The sequence below is a fragment of the Triticum dicoccoides genome, chromosome 6A (genome assembly GCF_002162155.2).
Source record: "Triticum dicoccoides isolate Atlit2015 ecotype Zavitan chromosome 6A, WEW_v2.0, whole genome shotgun sequence".
Lineage (NCBI taxonomy): Eukaryota > Viridiplantae > Streptophyta > Magnoliopsida > Poales > Poaceae > Triticum > Triticum dicoccoides.
This window is the reverse complement of record NC_041390.1, coordinates 54,059,429-54,083,709: the sequence shown is the minus strand read 5'-3', so window position 1 is coordinate 54,083,709 and position 24,281 is coordinate 54,059,429. Positions and strand designations below refer to the sequence as shown.

General features: G+C 45.7%; 1 protein-coding gene and 1 long non-coding RNA gene across 4 annotated transcripts; both read left to right on the top strand.

The window, feature by feature from the left end:
• Positions 1 to 9,156: 9,156 nt before the first annotated feature.
• Positions 9,157 to 11,964, top strand: LOC119318973. Of its 3 annotated transcripts, XR_005154299.1 has the most exons (5): positions 9,157 to 9,595; positions 10,131 to 10,190; positions 10,278 to 10,396; positions 11,507 to 11,605; positions 11,703 to 11,964. It is a non-coding gene; the product is annotated as an uncharacterized LOC119318973 (long non-coding RNA). The 3 variants fall into 3 exon arrangements; XR_005154300.1 differs by lacking the exon at positions 10,131 to 10,190; XR_005154298.1 differs by having other exon boundaries at positions 10,131 to 10,396.
• A 210-nt stretch (positions 11,965 to 12,174) lies between these two features.
• Positions 12,175 to 16,804, top strand: LOC119314767. Its single transcript, XM_037589456.1, has 3 exons — positions 12,175 to 13,991; positions 14,079 to 14,171; positions 15,291 to 16,804. Exon 1 carries the CDS (start codon positions 12,414 to 12,416, stop codon positions 12,918 to 12,920), a length of 507 nt encoding a protein of 168 aa, XP_037445353.1. The 5' UTR covers positions 12,175 to 12,413; the 3' UTR covers positions 12,921 to 13,991; positions 14,079 to 14,171; positions 15,291 to 16,804.
• The last annotated feature ends 7,477 nt before the right edge of the window (positions 16,805 to 24,281 follow it).

The window sequence follows — 24,281 nt, the reverse complement described above, 5'->3', positions numbered from 1 at the left end:
TCCCACTTGCACTAGAGTCAATAATCTAGTTCACATCGCCATGTGATTTAACACCAATAGTTCACATCTTTATGTGATTAGTTCACATCTCCATGTGACTAATACCCAAAGGGTTTACTAGAGTCAATAATCTAGTTCACATCGCTATGTGATTAACACCCCAAGAGTGATCATGTTTTGCTTGTGAGAGAAGTTTAGTCAATGGCTCTGACATATTCAGAGCTGTATGTATTTTGCAAATTTCTATGTCTAGAATACTCTGCACGGAGCTACTCTAGCTAATTGCTCCCACTTTCAATATGTATCTAGATCGAGACTTAGAGTCATCTAGATCGGTGTCAAAAGCTTGCATCGACGTAACTCTTTACGATGAACTCTTTTATCACCTCCATAACCGAACATTTACTTAGTCCTCTAAGGATAATTTTAACCGCTGTCCAGTGACAATTCCCCCTGTCTTCCGCGACCAAGTCCGTTCGCCAATGTTCGCTAGTATGTCCAATGCAGCCCTAGTCACCAGTCAAGTTGTCACGACATACGTCTGTGTCCGTGAGTAATCCATAGATCCTGTCATTTCAAGTGATCATGGAAAGAGATATAGAGCCCGTTCAGCACTCGACCAGCTCCGCAAAATAGAAAGATCTGCGGAGTACCGATTTGTCCGTTCCGTAATTTTCAACTGCAGTTCCGGCAGCTACGCGAGCGGAGTCGAGGAGCAGAGGGCCTCCGAACAGGTGATAACCCACAAGTATAGGGGATCACAACAGTTTTCGAGGGTAGAGTATTCAACCCAAATTTATTGATTCGACACAAGGGGAGTCAAAGAATATTCTCAAGTATTAGCAGCCGAGTTGTCAATTCAACCACACCTGGATACTTAATATCTGCAGCAAGGTATTTAGTAGCAAAGTAATATGATAGTAGTTGTGACGGTGGTAAAAGGTAACGGTAGCAAAAGTAATATTTTTGGTGTTTTATAGTGATTGTAATAGTAGCAGCGAAAAAGTAAATAAGCGAAGAACAATATATGGAAAGCTCATAGGCAATGGATCGGTGATAGAGAATTATGCTGGATGCGATCGATCATGTAACAATCATAACCTAGGGTGACACAGAACTAGCTCCAGTTCATCAATATAATGTAGGCATGTATTCCGAATATAATCATACGTGCTTATGGAAAAGAATTTGCATGACATCTTTTGTCCTAACCCCCGGAAATTAAGGGATATTAAGGGCCTCCTTTTAATAGAGTACCGGACCAAAGCATTAACACATTGTGAATACATGAACTCCTCAAACTACGGTCATCACTTGTAATGGTCCCGATTATTGTCACTTCGGGGTTGCCGGATCATAACACATAGTAGGTGACTATAGACTTGCAAGATAGGATCAAGAACTCTCATATATTGATGAAAACATAATAGGTTCAGATCTGAAATCATGGCACTCGGGCCCTAGTGACAAGCATTAAGCATAGCAAAGTCATAGCAACATCAATCTCAGAACACAGTGGATACTAGGGATCAAACCCTAACAAAACTAACTCGATTACATGATAAGTCTCATCCAACCCATCACCGTCCAGCAAGCCTACGATGGAATTACTCACATACGGCGGTGAGCATCATGAAATTGGTGATGGAAGAAGGTTGATGATGACGATGGCGATGGATTCCCCTCTCCAGAGCCCCGAACGGACTCCAGATCAGCCCTCTCGAGAGAGTTTAGGGCTTGGCGGCGGCTCTGTATCGTAAAACACGATGAATCATTCTCCCACATTTTTTCCTCCCCAAAAGTGAATATATTGAGTCATGGTTGAGGTCGGTGGAGCGTCAGGGGGCCCATGAGGCAGGGGGCGCGCCCCCACCCTCGTGGATAGGTGGAGTCCCCCCTGACGTGGATCTTCCTTCCAGTATTTTTTATATATTCCAAAATAATTCTCCGTTGATTTTCAGGTCAAACCGAGAACTTTTATTTCTACACAAAAATAACACCATGGCAATTCTGCTGAAAACAGCGTCGGTCTGGGTTAGTTCCATTCAAATCATGCAAGTTAGAGTCCAAAACAAGGGCAAAAGTGTTTGGAAAAGTAGATACGACGGAGACGTATCAACGGGCCTATAGAGCAGCATGCGTTGACGTCGGCGTTGCACTCTTGGGCGCGAACACTTCCACGTCCTTCTCTCCGTCGGCCACCGATGCATGCATGCATGGGGGCGACGTGAGACTCCTGTCCCCACGTGTTGGCATGCGCCCCACCACGTACATTCTTGAATTATCGTTCTTTCTTTTTCTTTGAGGGGTAATTTTTCGATATCAATAACTCCCCCCCCCCTAATCCACCGACGAGAGAGCGCCGTTGGGGGAGGAGTTGTGAGTGTCACCTTATATATTTTTTATTGCCATGTTACATAGTCCTGATTTGTGAAGGAAAAATTATGTTTATTAAATCCGCTAGATGTGCCACGACAAATTCAGTTTAATGCACATGGCAAGTTTCTTTTTTTAAGACAATGCCAACTTTTTTTACCATGGCAAATTCACTAGATGTCCCATGGAAAATTCAGTTTAATGCCCACGGCAAGTTTCTGTTTTCAAGACGATGTCAATTTTTTGAGCATGGCAGTTTTTAAAGTGATTTTTCCATGGCAAAATCACTAGATGTCCCATGGAAAATTTAGTTTAATGCCCACGGCAAGTTTCTTTTTTCAAGACGATGTCAACATTTATTTTACCATGTCAATTTTGAAAGTGATTTTGCCATGGAAAATTCACTAGATGTCCCACGGAAAATTTAGTTTAATGCCCACGCAAGTTTCTTTTTTTAACACGATGTCAACTTTTTTTTTACCATGGTAAATTTTAAAGTGATTTTGCCATGGCAAATTCACTAGATGTCCCATGACAAATTCAGTTTAATGCCCATGGCAAGTTTCTTTTTTCTAGACGATGTCAACTTTTTTTTTTACCATGGCAAATTCACTAGATGTTCCACGACAAATTCAGTTTGATGCCCATGTCAAGATTCTTTCTTCAAGGCAATACCAAAAAGAATACATTTTTAACTAAGGCATCTCATTGTTGCATTCTTATTCATGTATGATTTTTTTGGTATTATATTAGGTGGGCAATTATTTGTGTACACTACATGGAGTAGGTTTTAGGCATTTTCCTGTTTTTTTCAATTTTTTGTCCATGGCAAATTTTGCTTTGTTCAAGACAAATGGCAATTTCTGGTTTATCACTGGCATTTTTTAGTTCTCAATTTTCTTCTTTTAATGGCAATTTTTTCATAACATTGCAAAATATGGCCTTTCTTTTTCACAGATCAAAAAATGTTTTTATTCGCAGTACAAACTGGGCCATATTCTGCTTTCTTCTTATTTTTTTTATTCACAAGGTCGACAGCTATGTTGGGTTGTTCACGTTGGTTGGGGAAAGGGTGTTCGAACTGGGGTTCCTCTCATCCTGAACGAACTTGTTCGCCCCACCCCGGCACCGAACGAATCGTTCGATCTGGGGAGCCACCAGGCCTCTCCGGCCGTTATTGACGTCCTTGAATTTTTTTATCTTCAAAACATGTTACCTTTTTAAGAACATGGCAACTTTACTTTTGTAGCATGGTAAATTTACTTTTATTGTCATTGCATTATTACTTTATTTTTGCAATGTCAATTCTCAACTTTTTTTATTTTGGGCATGGCAAACTTTTGCATTTTATTGCCATGGCAAATTTACCTTTATCGCCATGGCAATTCTTACCTTTTATCGCTCATCACAAATTTACATTTATGGAGGATGGCAAGTTTACTTTTGTTCTATCTCGGCCAGATTAGTTTACATCCATGGCAAATTTTGACTTTTTTCGACCGTTCATGCAAATATTTGCTTCTGTAGACTATGGAACATTTGGTTTACAAAACATGGCATTTACTACTAACAATAGATGGTACACTTTTTTGTTTTGTGTTGCACATGATGGCTAATTTTCATCCACACTCTTCATGTATTATAGTAAAAATACCACTCTCATATGGCAAAGTTTTCAAAATTATTTTTGTTTTTTCACAATCTGATGGCAAATTCATGTTATACATAATGGGAATCTTATGTGCTATTTTCTATCTCATAATGTGTTTTTCGGACACTATTACTGTTATACATTATGGCAATTTGTGACCGGTTATTACTTCTTTTTCGCTTTTTTCTTCTGAAAGGCTGATATTTTGTTTGCGCTAGAACTTGTGCCTGTTTTCTGGCCCATATTGACGAGAAGGGCTGAAGGGGGACGTTGGGGCTGGCGGTCGTTTCCCATTGAACGAGAAATGTACTGCTAAAAAAATATCGTTCAGTCTAGTTCCACCTGAAAAAGTTTTTTTACGGGAGCCGGGAGCTAGCGGCGAAGAATCCATCACATACTATTGCTTTGAGATTCATGGCTACTGTTCACGTATAAGCAAGCCAATTTCTTTCACACTTCAATACGTGAGAATACAAACCTGCTGTGGATTCCTATGCATGCCCATGCAGTTTTGTCAGGAATCTACATATAGGTAGTAGTACACCGATTAAACATTCAAAAGTGTGCCTCCCAAGGAAAGACTAGTATTAAATTTGATAGTCAAAATTTTGAGGATTGATATATTTTAAACAATAAATTTAATTGGTGATATTTTTTAAGATTTGAATTCCTTGAGGCAAGACCTTTAAAAAAGATCAAAATTGAATACATTTCGACTAATTTTATTTCACAGATTCCAAATAACATATTTCACTCAACTAAAAAAAATATTTCACTTATCTTGAACAAAAAACTGATTTCACTCATTTTGAAAATATATATCTCACTCATTTCAATAAACGATTTCACTTATATGATTTACAAAAGATACATTTCACACATTTTTCAAAACACATTACACTCACTCAATTGAAATAATATATTTCACTCATTAAAAAAAACTGATTTCACATGCACTTGAAATGTTGACATAACTGATTTCTGAAATATGCATTTAAAATATTTCACTCATCTTCCCAAATATATTTCTGTAGTTTCAATTAACATATTTCACTCAAAACTACATTTCACTCTTTATATAAAAAGAGATTTCACACAGTTGAAATTCTAATTGTACTCAGTTCTGGAAAAAAAACATTGGTTTCAAGTAGTGGTATATGTCAAATATAACTGAAACTGAAATGAGTGAACGAGGCACCTTCACAAAAAACACACTGAAAAATATGTTTCACAAAAATTATGTTTCAATTTAAAAACTAATTTCACTTAGTAAAAAAATAATTCAAATAAAACTTATTTCACTCATTTTAAAATGGCTAATTTCACTTGTTTCATTTGGAAGACATGTTTCAATTATTTTAGGAGCTAATTTCACTCATTTCATAAGATTAATTTCACTCATTTCAAAAGACTAATTTCACTTGTTTCATTTGAAAAGACATGCTTCAATTATTTCCAGGAGCTGATTTCACTCATTTAGAAAAATTTCATGTTTCAAGAAGCTGATATATGTGAAATGTAACTGGAACTGAAATGACTAAACAAAGACTTCACAAAAGAAACTCATTTAAAAAACACACTGAAATAGATTGAGTAAAATAAGTTGATTGAAATGGTAAAATTTAAATGTGTTGAAAATGTATCCAAGATTGGTCTTGTTCTCATGGTCTTCACGCCAAATATAAAAATTACAAAAATAGAGTTCTGGTTTAAAAGAACATAAAAAGGAATGGGTTTTGATGGAGAGAGGAGAGAGAGTAAAGCCATGCATGTGAACAATAATTAGTCTCCACCACTGCCGCCTCCTCCTCCTCCAAGAAAGAAAGTTGGGGTTCGTGCCTCTCGCCAGCGCCCGCGCAGGTCCGCCTTGTCTCCGATGGACCTAGGGCTATGGAGGCGCGGTGGATCCTGGTAAGGGCCGGCGGATCCCTGAAGATGGAATAAACATCTTCCCGCCTAGCCCCCATTCCAGCGGTGTGTCTAGCATCGTTGGCGGGCGTGTGGAGACATGTCTCCGGCAGATCTATTTTGGTGCATTTGCTCAGATCTCGTCGTTGTTTGTCTATGTTCGTGTGTCTTCGGTTTGGGTCCTTCCTATCTACGTTATTTTTCATCGGCGGCGTTCTGGGGTGCTGGTCCTATGGGGCCTTAGCACGATGACTTCCCGACTGTCTACTACAACAAGTTGTCCCGACTCCCACGATGGAGGGGCGATGACGGCGGCGTGTCTTCGGCTCGCTTCAGTGCTTGTAGTCGTCGCTACGTGGTCTACGGATCTGGATGTAATTTTTATTTCTAATGTTCATTGTACTGTCATGATTGAAGATGAATAAATTGAAAGTTTCCTCGTAAAAAAATTGTACCTGAGTGGATGAGAGAAAGATGCCATCCCACGTGGTGGGTCCAGGAGAAGGGAAATACTAAATATGCAAATGGCTAAAAGGAATCAAATACAACAGCAGTATAAAGGTACTAGATATGGTGTCAGTTGCTCAATGGTGGCAAGGCCACCCGTAGCTCCCGGCTCCGGTAAAAATAACTTTGCGTAGTTCCGCCCAGACAGCGGTCGGTCCTTATCAGGGTTCTACTTTTTCTACTGAACTACTCCCTCCGTCTCAAAATAAATATCCATTTGACTAATGCACAAGGATTATTGTAGTTGGATCCCAAATGGCATTGGTGCACAACGAGGAAAAGGAAGTGTGCCTTTTTTTTCGAATACGCAAGTTGCGTATCATTCCATTGATAGGTTGTGAGAGAGTACAAGGGTGAGCGTCTTAGGCGTCGTACACATGGGATGGCGGGCCTAAGCGCTAGTTGAGCAGCGGGGGAGGGAGGATGCTCGGCCTCAAAAGTTACAGTTTATGTTATATGAATGATCCTATTGAGCCCTTTGGCGCCGGCTCTTGCCTAGAGTTTCGCCTCCTGTTGTATGTCCTCGATTAGCTTGTTGTAGGAGGGTGCAGCATTGTCGAAGAGAGCTGCGTCGCGATGCTTCCAAAGCGCCCAAGAGGTGAGGATGATGATGGAGTTCGTCCCTTTGCGGAGACTGGCTGGCACGCTGGCTGGCGTCGCCATCCACCAGTCGAAGAAACCGGTAGTGCCATCAGGAGGAAGGGCAGGTATGCGGCACCGTGCCATGATGTCGTGCCATATGATGCATGAGAAGACGCAACCGACGAGAAGGTGATGCAGTGTCTCGTTGTCCTGATGCACAACTTGCAAAGGGGGTCGTGAGGTAGATTGTGGCGCGCTCGCCGGTCGGCGGTCCAACATCTGTTAAGGGAGGCAAGCCAAAGGAGGCAAGCCAAAGGAATATCATCGCATTGGAAGGAGCCCAAGTCTTCTAGATGGGGCGCCAGAACGGCGCGGTGGTGGCACCAATGAATAGCGCCGGGTAGGCTGATCGCGTGGAGTAGTTCCCATCGGCCGTCCACTTCCAGCAGAGCTTGTCGGGTTCGCTGGAGAGCTGAACAGGTTGGAGCAGCCTCCAAAGCTCATCGTATTCAATGACCGCGCGATGGTGCAGAACGTCGTGGATGTCGGCGATCCAGCTTCTGTTGCTGAGAGCGTCGCTGACAAGGCGCTGGCTCCGGTGGCGCCTCGGGATGTGGGCAGATAGGGTAGGAGCAATCTTGGGGATGGATCGCCCATTGAGCCAGTGATCTTGCCAGAATTTGCAGGTGTTGCCGTTGCCGATGGTCCAGGTCGTGGAAGCACGGAAGAGCACGAAAGCCTTGTGGTCGGACGGAAGGTGGAGATGCTTCCAGGAGCGGTCAGGGCCGGTGCGCTGCAGCCACAGCCACCGGGTGTGGAGGGCGATGCCAGTACGGTGCAAATCGCGAATCCCCGGCCCACCAAGCGCAAGGGGACGACACACCTTTTTCCACGAGACGATGCAGCAGCCAGCATGGGCGTCCTTGTTGCCGTGCCATAGGAAGTCTCGAATGAGCCTGTTCACCTTCTTGAGGATTGCTGGGTGTAGCGCTAGCGCTAGCAGGATATGCACAGGCGTGACAGTGAGGACGTGCTGGACTAGAGCAAGCCGCTGGCCACGGGACAGCAGAGAGGCTTTCCATGTGGCAAGCTTTATGGAGAACTTGTCGACGAGAGGAAGGGGGGCGGAGGCCGGCACTTTGCGAGTTGAGAGCGGTAGCCCGAGATATTTGATAGGAAATTCCGCCATCGGGCAAGAGAGGGAGGCACCAATGGTAGCGAGGTGGTCGTCGCTGCATCTGATGGGTGTGCATCGAGATCGCTATGAATCTAGTATATACGCTTCTTTAGCTCACACATGCACCTTCCTTAACTCCAATTTTTCAACACATGCAAACTTGTGCTACTTCGTGTGGTAACCTCTCTAATACATTATACAACTATTGGTGAAAAATAGAGAAAAAAGAAGAAGAGACATGAGGTTCGAATATCCATTTTTAAATCCATGCTCATCTGCAGCCGGTCAAGAAAAAAAATCATAAAACAATGAAGTTCACATTCTCTCAGCGTGCAACCTGGAGTGTAGTTCTTGTGTGTTATACATACTAGAGAGAGGCTACTACATGAAGTAGCACCACTAAACCCTATTCTTACATTTCCTCAACAACAAAAAACCCTATTCCTACATATTAGTCTTATCAAAACTCCACGTACTGTGTGAGCGGGGATAACCAACTGGGGCAAAACGCTCGTATTTTTTGCCTTGTCCTGCGTGATTTAAAAACACATGCAAAGACCGTTCCAACTTGGAGAAGGCGGTTAGTTCCGGTTGATGACACGCACGATCGGTACGAGGGGAAAAAGGACGTCGGTCGCGCGATGCCGTGAGCCAGTGTTGAGTGACTCGGCAGATTTTGTGTGCGGCTGGTGTTTTTGCGCGGCTATTTGCGCTCTTCGTCAGAATCCATTCATTTTTTTTTACGACTGATCAGAATCCATTCATCACGGATTAATCTACTATCTTTATAAAAACAAGAGAGGACGGAGAACCAAAACATCTACACCGTTCAGAGCATCGAATCCTAGTCTCCAGATTGCTCCAATGTTTAGCAGCAAACCATGTTTTAGCCACGCTTAATTAATTACCCTCGCTGCCACGCGACCCACGCCGTCACCCACGCGCACACGTTCCTCACCCCACCCTTCTCGCTCCCGATCCCATCTCCCCACCGGCCTCAACTTGGCTATGGCGACGGGGATCAACAACTCCTCTCCTTTGCCTTCTCAATCGCCGCCCGCCACACGCCTCCCCGCGTCCCTCCTTCATTCCCGTCCTCGATTGGGCCGCCGCCGCCACCGCGCCATCAGGGACGCCGGGGGAGTGCAACCACCGCGCCGCCAGGGTACGCCGCGTGTACCGGCAATGCGTGAGTCGCCGCGGGTACCGCGCCGGTCGCTGCTTCTGACGATGCGGGAGCCGCCCCATCCGGCGAGGACGAGGGGCCCCGTCACCGCTGATCCTCAGGGCGCATGCTGCATCTGAAGCCTCCCTAATGATCTCGTCCATGGAGCACTGGAGTATTGTTGTTGCGCCACTCCTTTTGTTCATCGCCAAGAAGCAGGAGCAAGGCGGTGCGTCTCCCGTCCTGATGATCTCACATACACCGTAGAGTATTTTGTTTAGTTTTATACTGACATCACCACATGGCTATTGCTAATTTCCATGGGCCCCTTTCACGTGATTGGTGATGGAATTCCTTCTGTCATGTCCATTTACTCCCCATCTCATGGCTGGAGTTTGGTCCTAATTACAGGCCCGGCTTTGAATTAGTAATTAGGAGGCACTAACATGTTGGCTGAGAAGAAGGAAAAGAACTAGCATGCATATTTAGATCGATAACCCTGTCAATTTCTAAACTGAACCTCTCAGTTCCAGTGCATATAAAAGAATATCCATTGTTTTAGGTTTTCGTGCAACTTGCCCAAAGCCACCATATGCACACTTTTGCCAATGTCACAACTTTTAGTTTTAGATATATACATTATTCATATTATGCTTGTCAGAATATATAATTATGTTTACTGTTCCAATGATTTCAGCTACTGATGATGCCGGTTTAATTTGATCATGTGGCATGTAGCTAATTTGTTGTTTGCTGCAATGCAGAGAGGAATTGTCCAACTGCCTTAATTCAAGTTCATTCTGAACAACACATAATTTTTCAATGTACAGAAAAAGATCCAAAAGCCCATTGTTATATAGAAAAAAACTGATTCAACTCATAGGGTTGTGCATGGCATTTATTAATTGTAGGGCCCCATTTTGCATTTCGCACCGGGGCCTTGAATTTCTGGAATGCCCATGCGTGTCGAAGAGGATGCACGGCGCTGCATCGATGGCCACCATGACGGGGCAAGCTGATGGCATCAAGCGTAAGTATCTATTATAGGCTCGTAACTTACCAGATTGCTCCCCTGCTTGTTCACATGATTGTTCCTCTGCTTGTTTCCTATAGAATCGCAGTGGTAACTTTTACTGTGCGGCGCACTTATCAGTGTTGTATCCAAATCCACTCCACTGAGTACTTGTGCTCTCCACTTTATAAGATTTTAGGTAAATTTTGGCGGTGGTCAGTGGTATGCCGGGAAGCTTTCAGTTTTAATCTTGTTGGCAATTCTTCGGGTAGACTTATTGGTTCTGAATCCAAAGTGCATGGTGGGACTGAAGAGTTTGACTCTTCGAATCAGAGGAAACCAAGGCTAGCACCTAGCATAATCCCCACAAGAACTTGGGTTCATGCAGTAATATTTTCTGGACCCATGATGGGACTGAAGATTTTACTTTTATTTGATGATGAACTACACCTCTTCCAAAAACACCCAACCCAAATGGCAGCCCTAGACTATCTCGTTTCTGTCATAGGTGATGATTGTATTCCATGTTATGGTGGGAAAATGGCACACATGTCTATTTCTGACCTTCATATATGAATGTCCTTTCTTCTTGCCACCATGGGTATGCATTATTATGACATGGTTAGCTTGGTGAAACGTGAGAAGAAAATAAATATTTGTGTACACAGGGTTGTAGTGTATACCTCTCATATGGATGCAGACACTTCTTTTGAAGAATAATGACCAAGTCAGAAAGAATGAACCCAACAAAATTAACACTTAAGGTTAAATGAAAAGTGTATATGTTGCAAATGTAGGTCAATGGGCTTCCACATCGGTTCATCATTTGAACCAACATCAACTGTTGGAACTCTGGCATATATTGCTCCTTAAGTTCTGCTTAATAACTAATATGGTCGCAACTCATAATCCATCTTTTTGTGCTTTAAACAGTCGCGCATACTCTGCCATCTGCCTCCGAACTTGATTCATTTTGCTCGACAGTAAAAGCTTTACTTGCTTTATGAATTTTGCATCCACTTTTTCTTGGCATGAGTAGTGCATAGTCTTCAGCCGATGCAACCATATAAATATTTTATGTTTTATTATTTGCTGAAGAACTACTAATTTTTCATTGGGTGGAGATAGATGATGTATGGATGTGGGGTCTTCCTTTACGTGATGTTGGATGGTACCTACCCTTTTGAGGATCCAGAAGATCACAAGAATTTCAAAATGAAAGTTCAGGTATGTTGTCAGCCGTTCAGCTTGGTAATTCCACAAGTTGTATACTAGCAAAGCAAGAAAACACTAAACTCAAATTCACAAACTGTCCGCTTTTCAGTGCTCATTTTCGGACTTCCACCTTATGAATCAGTTTACCAAGATGTGGATGGTCAGGAGATGCGAGCCCAACAAAGGTTTTGCTCAAGGCTACAACTTGAACCTCAATCCTACATGAAAATTTAATTTGTGCCATGAAAAATTCAGTTAGCTTTACGATTCTATTTTCGGTATTCATTTCTATTAGAAGTTAAAAGAGTATTTAACCAAAAACTACCACAATTCACGGATCCGTGACGAAAAACTACCACTTTACGATTTTGTCCCGAAAACTACCACTTTCTCGCTAATCCGTGGCAAAAAACTACCAAGTCGCGAAATCGCTCGCTTGGCCTCTTCTAAACGCATTTATGACAGGATGGGCCCACCTGTCAGCATCAATCTTCTTCTTCCTCCTCCTTCCTCTCTCTCTAGCATTTCCTCAAACACATCAGGTGCACTCCGTGCTCTTCTCCATGGCGACGCCCCGGCGAAGCACGCGACGGCGGCCAGCAGATGGAAGCCAGCGTCCTGGACGACGAGGTCGCTGAGCCTCACCACCTGGCTGCTCCCGGTCACCAGAGCCTTCCTCTCCTCCACCTCCTCCTCTGCGCCGCGCTGCTCTGCCTCACGGCGACGCACTCCCTCGCCCAGTCGCTCGCCCCGGCCAGCAACGCCCCGCCCAAATCGCCCAACGCGACGCCGGCCCCCACGGCAGCCGCGGCCACGCCCAATGCCACCCCGCCCCGCCCGCCGCCGACGCGACTGCACCGCCCACTATTACCCCGGCTGCCCCTGCGCCCAAGTCATCCCAGGCCACCCCCGCGACGGCCACCGCTCCCGCCACACCGGCGCCGTTGGCCCGTGTCTGTCCGGTTCTGTTGGCCGCTTGACCGCGTGCGACGTGCTGGTGGGCGTGCACGGCGCGGACCCGACCAAACTCCTGTTCCTCCGCCCGCGCCGCGCCGCGCTCCTGCAGGTGGCGCCGTTGGGCGAGCCGCACGTGGCGCGCGGCTGCTACGAGAAGGCGACAGCCATGATGGAGATGCACTACGAGCAGTACGACGCGGCGGCGAACGAGAGCTCGCTGGCCCGCAAGTACGCGGCGGACGACGTGGTGTTGCGCGACCCGGAGGCGGCGACGCGCGAGCGCGGGTGGGGCCTCACCACGCGCGTGTACCTCGGCAGTCGCGTGCTTCACCGGGGCGTCGCCATGAAGAAGAGCACGGAGTGCACGTGAGGTGTTTGAGAAAATGCCAGAGAGAAAGGATGGAGGAGGAAGAAGAAGATTGATGCTGACAGATGGGCCCATCTTGTCAGAAACACGTTTAGAAGAGGCCAAGCGAGCGATTTCGCGACTTGGTAGTTTTTTGCCACGGATTAGCGAGAAAGTGATAGTTTTCGGGACAAAATCGTAAAGTGGTAGTTTTTCGTCACGGTTCCGTGAATTGTGGTAGTTTTTGGTTAAATACTCAAGTTAAAATAAGAACTCAAGTATGTTCCTTACTGGAGTCAATTGCGTGATCATTAAGCGGGTCAAAACTGAACAGTGTATTGACCACCCATCCTGTATTAGACAAGGAAGCATATACACATCATTTATACATGGTTAGTGTGGAGCCAAAACCATCCAGACTGATCCAGCCAGTCCAGATTCCGAGCGGACCAAGTAGGCGTGCGAATGATATACATCAGACCATCTCCATTATATTCTGAGCGATCCGTTGAGTTTGCTGACTCTGACTATCCTCCATGTCCTACTCCGGTGATGCTCCAACGTTCTCCTAGAGGTCTGCGTCAACAGCCTTCAAGAGTTTTTATCATTCACATGAGTTCTATTGATTTGTCTTTATTAGAAAAAGGGAAATGGTGTACATCTAAGTTCATCTAAGTTAGCTTAGCAAAATAGCAAACTTGGTTGATTTTACATTCATAGGAAACAGGCGAGCTCATCACACCGTTGAGCTGTTGCAATTCTACATCCTAATACAAACATGGAATCTAGAGGTGGAAATACGATACATCACTCTTCTCTCCTCTCTCCTCTCGTGCAAGAGCCTCCAAATCAGTGGTTCAGGCTGTGGATTTGGGGCTATGGGCTATTGAAATCCGGCTAGGAGGGATCTAGGTGTATTTCAGCTTATGGGAAAGCTTGGCTGAGTTTCAACTATCTATTGCCGTGGTGGATGAGACTCAGTGGTCATGGGAGACTACTGGCATCTTCTGGGTGAGATCTGTTTATATATGCAGCATGCTTTGCATGAAGGAAGGTGATATCTACAGCAAGGTTGGCGTGGACCTAAAGTTTTGTGTAAGTTACTATTACGGTCACACATCATTCTTTTACCTTTTTTCTATGTTTTATGTTCACCCAATCGACGATGTCGTAATATGCAAGGGATCCAAAACTACGCACAACGCCGGATATTCAGTCCCTAGCAAAACTTCTTCACAGTTGGCCCTGGATGGACCATAGCATTTCATCATGCAGGTTGGTAATATTGGTTTCTATCTATTATATGTATTGTCATGATTTTTTTTGTTTTGTTTTTCTAATACATATTTTTTCCATATTGCATTTCCATATGCTTCCCCTGACCACTTTATCTTGACCCTTGGCATATCTGTTGCATTGGTCAAGCTTAAGATGATTCAGGACCTTAGATATGCATTGAAACTTCAGAGGATCGCATTTTACCTAAACCAAGCATTGAAAGTACCTCATCCTGACGATGATACTTCTTTCTAGCATGGTCGATTACCAGCTTGTGTTCCAAAAAACACAGATAGATGAGTGACTCTGAAACCCACTAATGTATCTTATTTAGTTTTTGCAACGGTTAAGATAATGACAATGAATTTATCTAGAGGAACTTGTTTGGTTATTATGCTTTTAGCGGCACACGTGTTGGCATGAATATGGTGCTAACATTCTTTAGAGTCGGGTGGGAAAGCATGTGGGCAAGAGAGATGGTTTTGGGTTGGCCACAGTTGCCAGACGCAGGCGTGGTAGCGGTCCGGATGCCCGCAAAGTCCCCCACTTTGTGTCCAGTTTGCAGAAAAAAGTGCGTTAGGACCGCCAAGCGGACAGATATAAGACCGTTTTGGTTGGCAAAGCACGTCCGGATCGCACAGTCAAGACGGTTGCGAGCGGTTTGAGGGTCCGTGTTGGAGATGTCCTAATTCTCACATATATTTGTAATATTAGTTAGAGACGTGCATTTGCACGTGCAAGCTTATTAGTAGGAAATAAAAAGAAGTATGCATCCACTACAGCCAAATTTGACGATGCATATGGTGTCGTGCTGGAAGAAAACCCAGGAAACGTTCGCCCTATAGAATTGCGTACTGCATTTAGTCTTAACTGTCCTCCAAAGAAAAGGAAGCCCGTCTCTTAATTGCGTACTGCACATGGGTTGTGATGATTTTGGTGTCATTATAATTTAGTAGTCCGGGTCATACATGGTAAGTAAATTAATATGATCGAGCAACGTACGGGGAGGTGTGGTCAAATATTTTTTTAAGGGGCAGTGGGTGAGGTGTGTGTGGTCAAATATGACGTGTAATTGAGCAGAAACGCCCTAATGCCTGCGTTGCTGATGCTTTCCAGGGGCTGGATGGCCACCTCCAACCTCGCCTCTCTGCAGTAGCCCGCTCTGAACCTGCTGATCTCAGGGAGGAGCTGTGTGGAACTGCGGCCTGGTGAGCATGACGCGCGCTGCATGCGCTCCTCTAGGGTGGCTTTCTCGGCGAGGGCGGCGTACCAGGCTGCTGTGGCAATCCACGAGCTAGATGCGTTTTCACCCACCATCTGGCGCAGCTTTGCCCCGGGGAACTGCAAGTTCTTCTTATGGTTGTGCCACCGTTGGCGCCTCCCGTGCGCCGCCCTGCTCCATCGAAGACATATCATTGACAGCGCTGCCTGCGCGTTTTGCGGTCAGGAGGAGACCCTGGTACATTTGCTGTTCGGGTGTAGGCATGCTTGCGCCGTTTGGGCCGTGATTCAAGATGGCAACGGGGACGAAACCCATTGGGTTTTGCCTTCCCAAACCCATCCCCACGAGAAAATCGTAAACCCGTCCCCATCCCCATCACCATGCGCGGGGCTAGTTTTCCGCCCGTCCCCTAAACCCATCGGGTCTCGGGGAACCCACAAGAAAATCAAAATATATAAACAAACATAGTGGCGACAAAGAATAACATTTCAGCAGCAAAACAAGTACATTTCAGAAGCATAACCTGACCAAATTTCAACAAAAAACAATAGTAGATGGTTCAACAGCTATATAGAGTGTATTTCAGCAGCATGATACCACATTTCAGCAACAAAAATGATCAGATTTCAGCAAGAAAGATGATAAGCCATACATGGTTCAACAAGATATGCAATTACATAAGTTTTAAAATAGAATTCTTGGTTTGGCCTTCGACGTTGGGGGGTGGGGGCTCGGTCGCTCAGGCTCGATAGCTTTGGTTTGGGCCGCACCGGATCAGTGCTTGGTAAAAAAATGTATTTTGCCGGGTTTGCCGGGTTTCGGGTTCGGGGACTGCCAAAACGGGTGCAAACCCACGAAACATGTCGGGTTGTATAATGTGCCTAATAACAGCCCCACGGGGATGAAAATACGCCCATCCCCGTCCCCTAATAGGGTAAAAACCCGCGGGGACGCGGGTTTCGGGACCCCATTGCCATCTTGAGCCGTGATCACCCCGGGTGCCACGCCAGCTTCCTCTGTTGAAGGTCTATGCACAGCTCGGGGTGCGGCCCTGCCCCCCCCCCCCTGAGTATTGTGATTCTCTGGAACATTTGGAAGAGCAGGAATGCCAGGGTCTTTCGTGGCCAAGACCTCCCTCCGCTTGAGGTTGTTCGCTGCATCGCTGCTGATGTCTCCCTTTGGAGATGGAGATGCTCCCGCACCATCTGCAAGATGATCCTTGAATCCTGGGTGCAGCGTTTTGACGCCTTGCTGTAGATCTTCCCACTGCCTTTTGTTGCAGTTTGTACAGACCTCTCCCCCACTCTCCTGTGTCTCCCTCTCCCTGTAAGTCCGGTCGGAACTGATGATATGGAAAATTCAGGTGGGCAGTCTTTCTCTGCCCCCTGGTGACGTTTCAAAAAAAAAATTTCCATGTCATTGCAAAAATTAGATTAATTAAGATGAAGTTGATGTAGTACTGCAAAAGGTAAATAAGTTAATGTGATTGAGTGGTGTACTGTGGGAATAAAACCGGCTGGATGAAAAAGAATTGGTGGAGGGACATGGTGGAAGAGGGGGAACCAATTGACGAAGAGATCTTCCTGACATGAAAAGGAAGCCTACTTATATTTTTAATTAATAGAGATAGCGATAATAGATGTGTAGGGTGACATAATTATTGTAGTTTGATAATGTTAGGCACCGATGTCTTAGATATGTAAATATTTTTAAGCAAAACTAAGCATTAATTATTTTTCTATTGTGTTACCAATTTCACTGGTTTTATATGAGCCGATGAGCTCTGAAGGATTCGTCATCGGCCATGCAGTCGCTGCTTCTGCATGGAACAAGTACCTAGTGCGATTTCGTTTCGTTTTGTACTTAGAAATTGTTAAAACCAATCTTTGCTTTGAGTAATCTGTATAGGGCAACTGTGATGCCTTCTCAGGAAGATTGCTTTGCCCTTTAATGTTTCTGTGCGATTCTGATGTTGGGAATCGTCAGAGGGAGATCCAATTCTTGTTGGGTTTTTGCCGCATGGATAGACTAGATAAATGAAAAGCAAAGCACTTCACTAACTCTAAGTAGTTCATTTTAATTGACACGCTTTCCACTTTAGTACCTTCTAGCTTACTTTGAAAGTTCAAACTCATTACTTTCTTGCAATGCTCATTTTTTGTGGATACTGTAGTGGCCATATTCTGTGATCATGGTAGTAACTCTGCCAAGTTGGTTTTGTTAACATTGCAGCAACCAAGGAGCACATCGTGGGCAGCAGGATGGCTGGAACTGAACATTTTAATTTGTATATATACTACGGTGCCTTTCAAAGAAAGTCTAGGCATGTGCTCTCCACAGCACTCAGTCCGCAGCAGGATGGCCTTTTTTTATATGGCTTAGCGGCTCCACTTAAAACGACTCTACCCTTATTAGGTGAACTTCAACGTGGATCGCAAATCGATCGTAAATGTCTAAACCAAATGATCTGAACACTTTCCCTCGATAAGTTCCTCGCTTTCGCTCGATGAGTTTTCATATTAGAAATCCAATACACACTGCACTGTGTGGGATATCCAACACGGTTAAGTTCAGATCCCGTATGAGGACGAGAAACCTCGCCGACGCAACTCATATAAGCCATCACAACCTCCAGATCTGACAACGAGGCTCGGAGGACGGCGCTAACTGCGATGGAGATGCCAATGGCCTCGGAGGCCCGAGGCCATCGCTATGAGGTCACCATCCTGTTAGTTAGGATTAGTTCAAATTTAATTAAGCTTAATTTGTATAAGTTTCATTCGTTTAGCTGTAAGAGGGTTGTCAATCCTCTTGAACGTTGATTTATCCTTGTCTCAAAGGTGCGTTGGAGTTGCCCTTGACCTTCCTTTTCGAGTAGTACGAAGTTAGCTAGGATTGTCTTCGTCTTGTGAGTACATTGCTGAAAGCCATCACATTTGTGGCTAGGGTACTGCAAAACTACCGCTTTTGCCAAAAATCACAAAAAACCACCAACTCTAAGGCAAGTGAATAACAAATCACACCGATTCACAGATTAGCTCGCACAAATAGCAAAACTGACTAATGGGACCCACTTGTCGGTCCAACGTGGCATGTCTTTGTGTACACTTTGTTAAGGTGGGGCGTGGGTCCCACATGTCATCCACCCACCTCATTTTCCCTCTCTTCTTCTTCCCCATCCTCTTCTCCTTCCCCGTCCTCCTCAGGTGCGGCCATGGAGCTCCGGCGGAAGTGGCGGGCTGCGGTGGTGCATCTCAGGTGCGGCCATGGCTGCGGTGCTCCCGCTGGGACACGGGCAGCCAACCCGGCCTTCTCCCGCTGGGTGAGCGCGTTGATGGGAGGCGGCTGGAGGAAAGGGAGGAGCCGCCGTGAGGGCCCGACGGCGGATCCCAGCGGCTATAGCCGGATCTCGGTCGTGGGCACCGGGACCACCCCGTGCGTGCGCGGGATCCAGACGACAGGAATAGATTGGGCAGCGTCGCGGCAGGACTGCCTCCGGCAGCTCGGGCTCCGGGCACGGCTCCCTGGGCACGTGCGCCGCCGGCATGGCTACCTCGACGGAAGGGACACTCGCCGAGCTGGAGCGGCGCTGCTCGCCAGCTCGGGCTCCGGGCATGGCTCGCCGGGCTCATGCGCCGCCGGCATGGCTACCTCCACGGGAGGCGCGCTCGCCGGAGCTGAAGCGGCACTGCTCGCCGTTGACCTCGCATGCCTACCTCGCCGGGAACCAGGAGTCGGGGTTGTCACCATCAGGGCAGGGCCGGAGTCAACGGGGGAGAGAGGGAGGGGAAAAGAGATGTAAGAGGCGTGGGGCTGCCATGTGGGACCCTTGGCCACATCAACGTATTGTCCATGTAGATATGCCAAGTGGACCCGACAGGTGGGCCAGCCTTGTAAGTTTTCATTAGTCACTTGCCTCAGAGTTGATGGTTTTTTTATGATTTTTGGCAAAAGCGGTACTTTTGCAGTACCCTAGCCACAAATATGGTGGCTTTTAGCAATTTACTCTCATCTTGGAGTACAGATTAAGTTTACGATAAAAGCAAGAGCCGGCAGGCGGACCTAGGTGATCTTCAGAATCTGTTAGAGTTGTGTCGAATATTGTGTACAAGGTAGGTTACAGTTGGACTTGTAGTTGTATTGTGTTTAAATAGGATAAGGAGTCGTGTCCTAGTAGGACACTTGTATCCTAGGCCTCTCATATATCGCGGGGCTAGACACATGATGTAACCTATGCCAACATAATAGCACATGCGCGCAAGGGGAAGCCGGCAGCGTGTGCCGGCGTCCGGGTGGCCGGTGTGCGGTATCGTGACGGTGTCACGGGCAGGAGCGCCCGTAGTCAAGCCCCGGGGATGTAGCCATATTGGTGAACCTCGTTAACAAATCTTGGTGTCGTGCCTTGTGTGATTGCTTGGTTCTTGGATGATCAACGATATGCCTTGGATTTATTCTAACAAATGATATCATGAGCTAGGTTACGAGAAGGCTACGAACTCGTTGATCTAGAGAAAGTATCGAGTTTGAGATGCAGCCGCTGTGGCGTGGTTTTGGGCGAGATTAGAAAAAAACAATGGATCCCGGGGATTGATCGGGCGAGCGTTCGGCTGTCAGACACGTGCAAGCAGCAGGCAGGACGTGCGGCCATCGATCAACGTTTCGACGGGCGAGCGTACAACCGTGGCAGGCTGGCCGCGTGAGGCGTTGGAGCAGGATCGGATCAGACCGGAGGCGCATGCAGCCGTGTAGCATTGGGCTGCTCGGGTATACGCGTGTACGCGGACGCGGAGTCTTTTTTTTTTAAGCATCAGTACAGACATAAGCGCTCATATACACGCGCATACACTCACCCCATGAACGCACATACGTATACCCTACCCCTATGAGCACCTCCGAGAGACTGAGCCGGCATATCATCTTGAGATTTACGAAGTCACCGTAGGCGCCTCGTCGTCGACGGAAACGTCTCCTCCCACTGAAAGGGCATCGCCGGAAATCCTGAAATAAATCCAGGAATAATGCGAGCATCAGGATTTGAACCCTGGTGGGTTGGGGATACCACTGTCCACCTAACCAACTCAACCACAGATTGATTCGCCACGGACGCGGAGTCCGGCGACCGGCGGTGGAAGGCAGGAGGCGTACAAGCTGTGTATTGCGTACTGTTGGAGAACGTAGTAATTTCAAAATTTTCCTACGCACACGCAAGATTATGATGATGCATTGTTGGGGAACGTAGTAATTTCAAAATTTTCCAATGCACACGCAAGATCATAGTGATGCATAGCAACGAGAGGGGAGAGTGTTGTCTACGTACCCTCGTAGACCGACAGCGAAAGCGTTATGACAACGCGGTTGATGTAGTCGTACGTCTTCACGGCCCGACCGATCAAGCACCAAAACTACGGCACCTCCGAGTTTTAGCACACGTTCAACTCGATGACGATCCCCGGACTCCGATCCAGCAAAGTGTCGGGGAAGAGTTCCGTCAGCACGACGGTGTGGTGACGATCTTCATATTCTACCGTCGCAGGGCTTCGCCTAAGCACCGCTACAATATTATCGAGGAGTATGGTGGAGGGGGCCACCGCACACGGCTAAGAAAACGATCACGAGGATCAACTTGTGTGTCTAGAGGTGCCCCCCTGCCCCCGTATATAAAGGAGCAAGGGGGAGGCCGGCCGGCCCTTGGGCGCGCCAAGGAGGAGGAGAGTCCTACTCCTACTAGGAGGGGGAAAGAAAGGGGGAGAGGGAAAAGAAAAGGGGGGCGCCACCCCCCTCTCCTAGTCCAATTCGGATCAGAGGGGGAGGGGCGCGCGGCCCACCCTGGCCGCCCCTCTCTCTCTCTACTAGGGCCCATAAGGCCCATTACTTCTCCCGGGGGGGTTCCGGTAACCCTCCGGCACTCCGGTTTTCTCCGAAATCACCTGGAACACTTCCGGTGTTCGAATATAGCCGTCCAATATATCAATCTTTATGTCTCGACCATTTCGAGACTCCTCGTCATGTCCGTAATCACATCCGGGACTCCGAACAAACTTCGGTACATCAAAATATATAAACTCATAATGAAACTATCATCGTAACGTTAAGCGTGCGGACCCTACGGGTTCGAGAACAATGTAGACATGACCGAGACATGTCTCCGGTCAATAACCAATAGCGGAACCTGGATGCTCATATTGGCTCCCACATATTCTACGAAGCTCTTTATCGATCAGACCGCATAACAACATACTTTATTCCCTTTGTCATCGGTATGTTACTTGCCCGAGATTCGATCGTCGGTATCTCAATACCTAGTTCAATCTCATTACCGGCAAGTCTCTTTAATCGTTTCGTAATACATCATCTCGCAACTAACTCATTAGTTGCAATGCTTGCAAGGCTTATGTGATGTGCATTACCGAGAGGGCCCAAAGATACCTCTCCGACAATCGGAGTGACAAATCCTAATCTCGAAATACGCCAACACAACATGTACCTTTGGAGACACCTGTAGAGCTCCTTTATAATCACCCAGTTACGTTGTGACGTTTGGTAGCACACAAAGTGTTCCTCCGGCAAATGGGAGTTGCATAATCTCATAGTCATAGGAACATGTATAAGTCATGAAGAAAGCAATAGCAACATACTAAAACGATCGGGTGCTAAGCTAATGGAATGGGTTATGTCAATCACATCATTCTCCTAATGATGTGATCCCGTTAATCAAATGACAACACATGTCTATTGTTAGGAAACATAACCATCTTCGATTAACGAGCTAGTCAAGTAGAGGCATACTAGTAACGTTTAGTTTGTTTATGTATTCACACAAGTATTATGTTTCCGGTTAATACAATTCTAGCATGAATAATAAACATTTATCATGATATAAGGAAATAAAATAATAACTTTATTATTGCCTCTAGGGCATATTTCCTTCAGTCTCCCACTTGCATTAGAATCAATAATCTAGATTACACAGTAATGATTCTAACACCCATGGAACTTTGGTGCTGATCATGTTTTGCTCGTGGAAGAGGCTTAGTCAACGGGCCTGCTACATTCAGATACGTATGTATCTTGCAAATCTCTATGTCTCCCACCTGGACTAGATCCCGGATGGAATTGAAGCGTCTCTTGATGTGCTTGGTTCTCTTGTGAAATCTGGATTCCTTTGCCAAGGCAATTGCACCAGTATTGTCACAAAAGATTTTCATTGGACCCGATGCACTAGGTATGACACCTAGATCGGATATGAACTCCTTCATCCAGACTCCTTCGTTTGCTGCTTCCGAAGCAGCTATGTACTCCGCTTCATATGTAGATCCCGCCATAACGCTTTGTTTAGAACTGCACCAACTGACAGCTCCACCGTTTAATGTAAACACGTATCCGGTTTGCGATTTAGAATCATCTGAATCAGTGTCAAAGCTTGCATCAACGTAACCATTTACGATGAGCTCTTTGTCACCTCCATATATGAGAAACATATCCTTAGTCCTTTTCAGGTATTTCAGGATGTTCTTGACCGTTGTCCAGTGATTCACTCCTGGATTACTTTGGTACCTCCCTGCTAGACTTATAGCAAGACATACATCAGGTCTGGTACACAACATTGCATAAATGATAGAGCCTATGGCTGAAGTATAGGGAACATCTTTCATTTTCTCTCTATCTTCTGCAGTGGTCTGGCATTGAGTCTTACTCAATTTCACACCTTGTAACACAGGCAAGAATCCTTTTCTTTGCTTGATCCATTTTGAACTTCTTCAAAACTTTGTCAAGGTATGTGCTTTGTGAAAGTCCAATTAAGCGTCTTGATCTATTTCTATAGATCTTAATGCCCAATATGTAAGCAGCTTCACTGAGGTCTTTCATTGAAAAACTCTTATTCAAGTATCCCTTTATGCTATCCAGAAATTCTATATCATTTCCTATTAGTAATATGTCATCTACATATAATATCAGAAAAGCTACAGAGCCCCCACTCACTTTCTTGCAAATACAGGCTTCTCCAAAAGTCTGTACAAAACCAAATGCTTTGATCACATTATCAAAGCATTTATTCCAACTCCGAGAGGCTTGCACTAGTCCATAAATGGATCGCTGGAGCTTGCACACTTTGTTAGCTCCCTTTGGATCGACAAAACCTTATGGTTGCATCATATACAACTCTTCTTCCAGAAATCCATTCAGGAATGCAGTTTTGACATTCATCTGCCAAATTTCATAATCATAAAATGCGGCAATTGCTAACATGATTCGGACAGACTTAAGCATCGCTACGGGTGAGAAGGTCTCATCGTAGTCAATCCCTTGAACTTGTCAAAAACCTTTTGCGACAAGTCGAGCTTTGTAGACAGTAACATCACCGTCAGCGTCAGTCTTCTTCTTGAAGATCCATTTATTCTCAATTGCTTGCCGATCTTTGGGCAAGTCAACCAAAGTCCACACTTTGTTCTCATACATGGATCCCATCTTAGATTTCATGGCTTCAAGCCATTTTGCGGAATATGGGTTCACCATCGCTTCTCCATAGTTCGTAGGTTCATCATGATCTAGTAGCATGACTTCCAAAACAGGATTACCGTACCACTCTGGTGCAGATCTTACTCTGGTTGATCTACGACGTTCAGTACTATCTTGTTCTGAAGTTTCATGATCATCATCATTAGCTTCCTCACTAATTGGTGTAGGTGTCACAGAAACCGGTTTCTGTGATGTACTACATTCCAATAAGGGAGCAGGTACAGTTACCTCATCAAGTTCTACTTTCCTCCCACTCACTTCTTTCGAGAGAAACTCCTTCTCTAGAAAGTTTCCGAATTTAGCAACAAAAGTCTTGCCTTCGGATCTGTGATAGAAGGTGTATCCAATAGTTTCCTTTGGATATCCTA

Coding starts and splice junctions, on each gene's coding strand:
- LOC119314767 (XM_037589456.1), top strand. CDS start 12,414: ATGCCACCCCGCCCCGCCCGCCGCCGACGCGACTGCACCGCCCACTAT.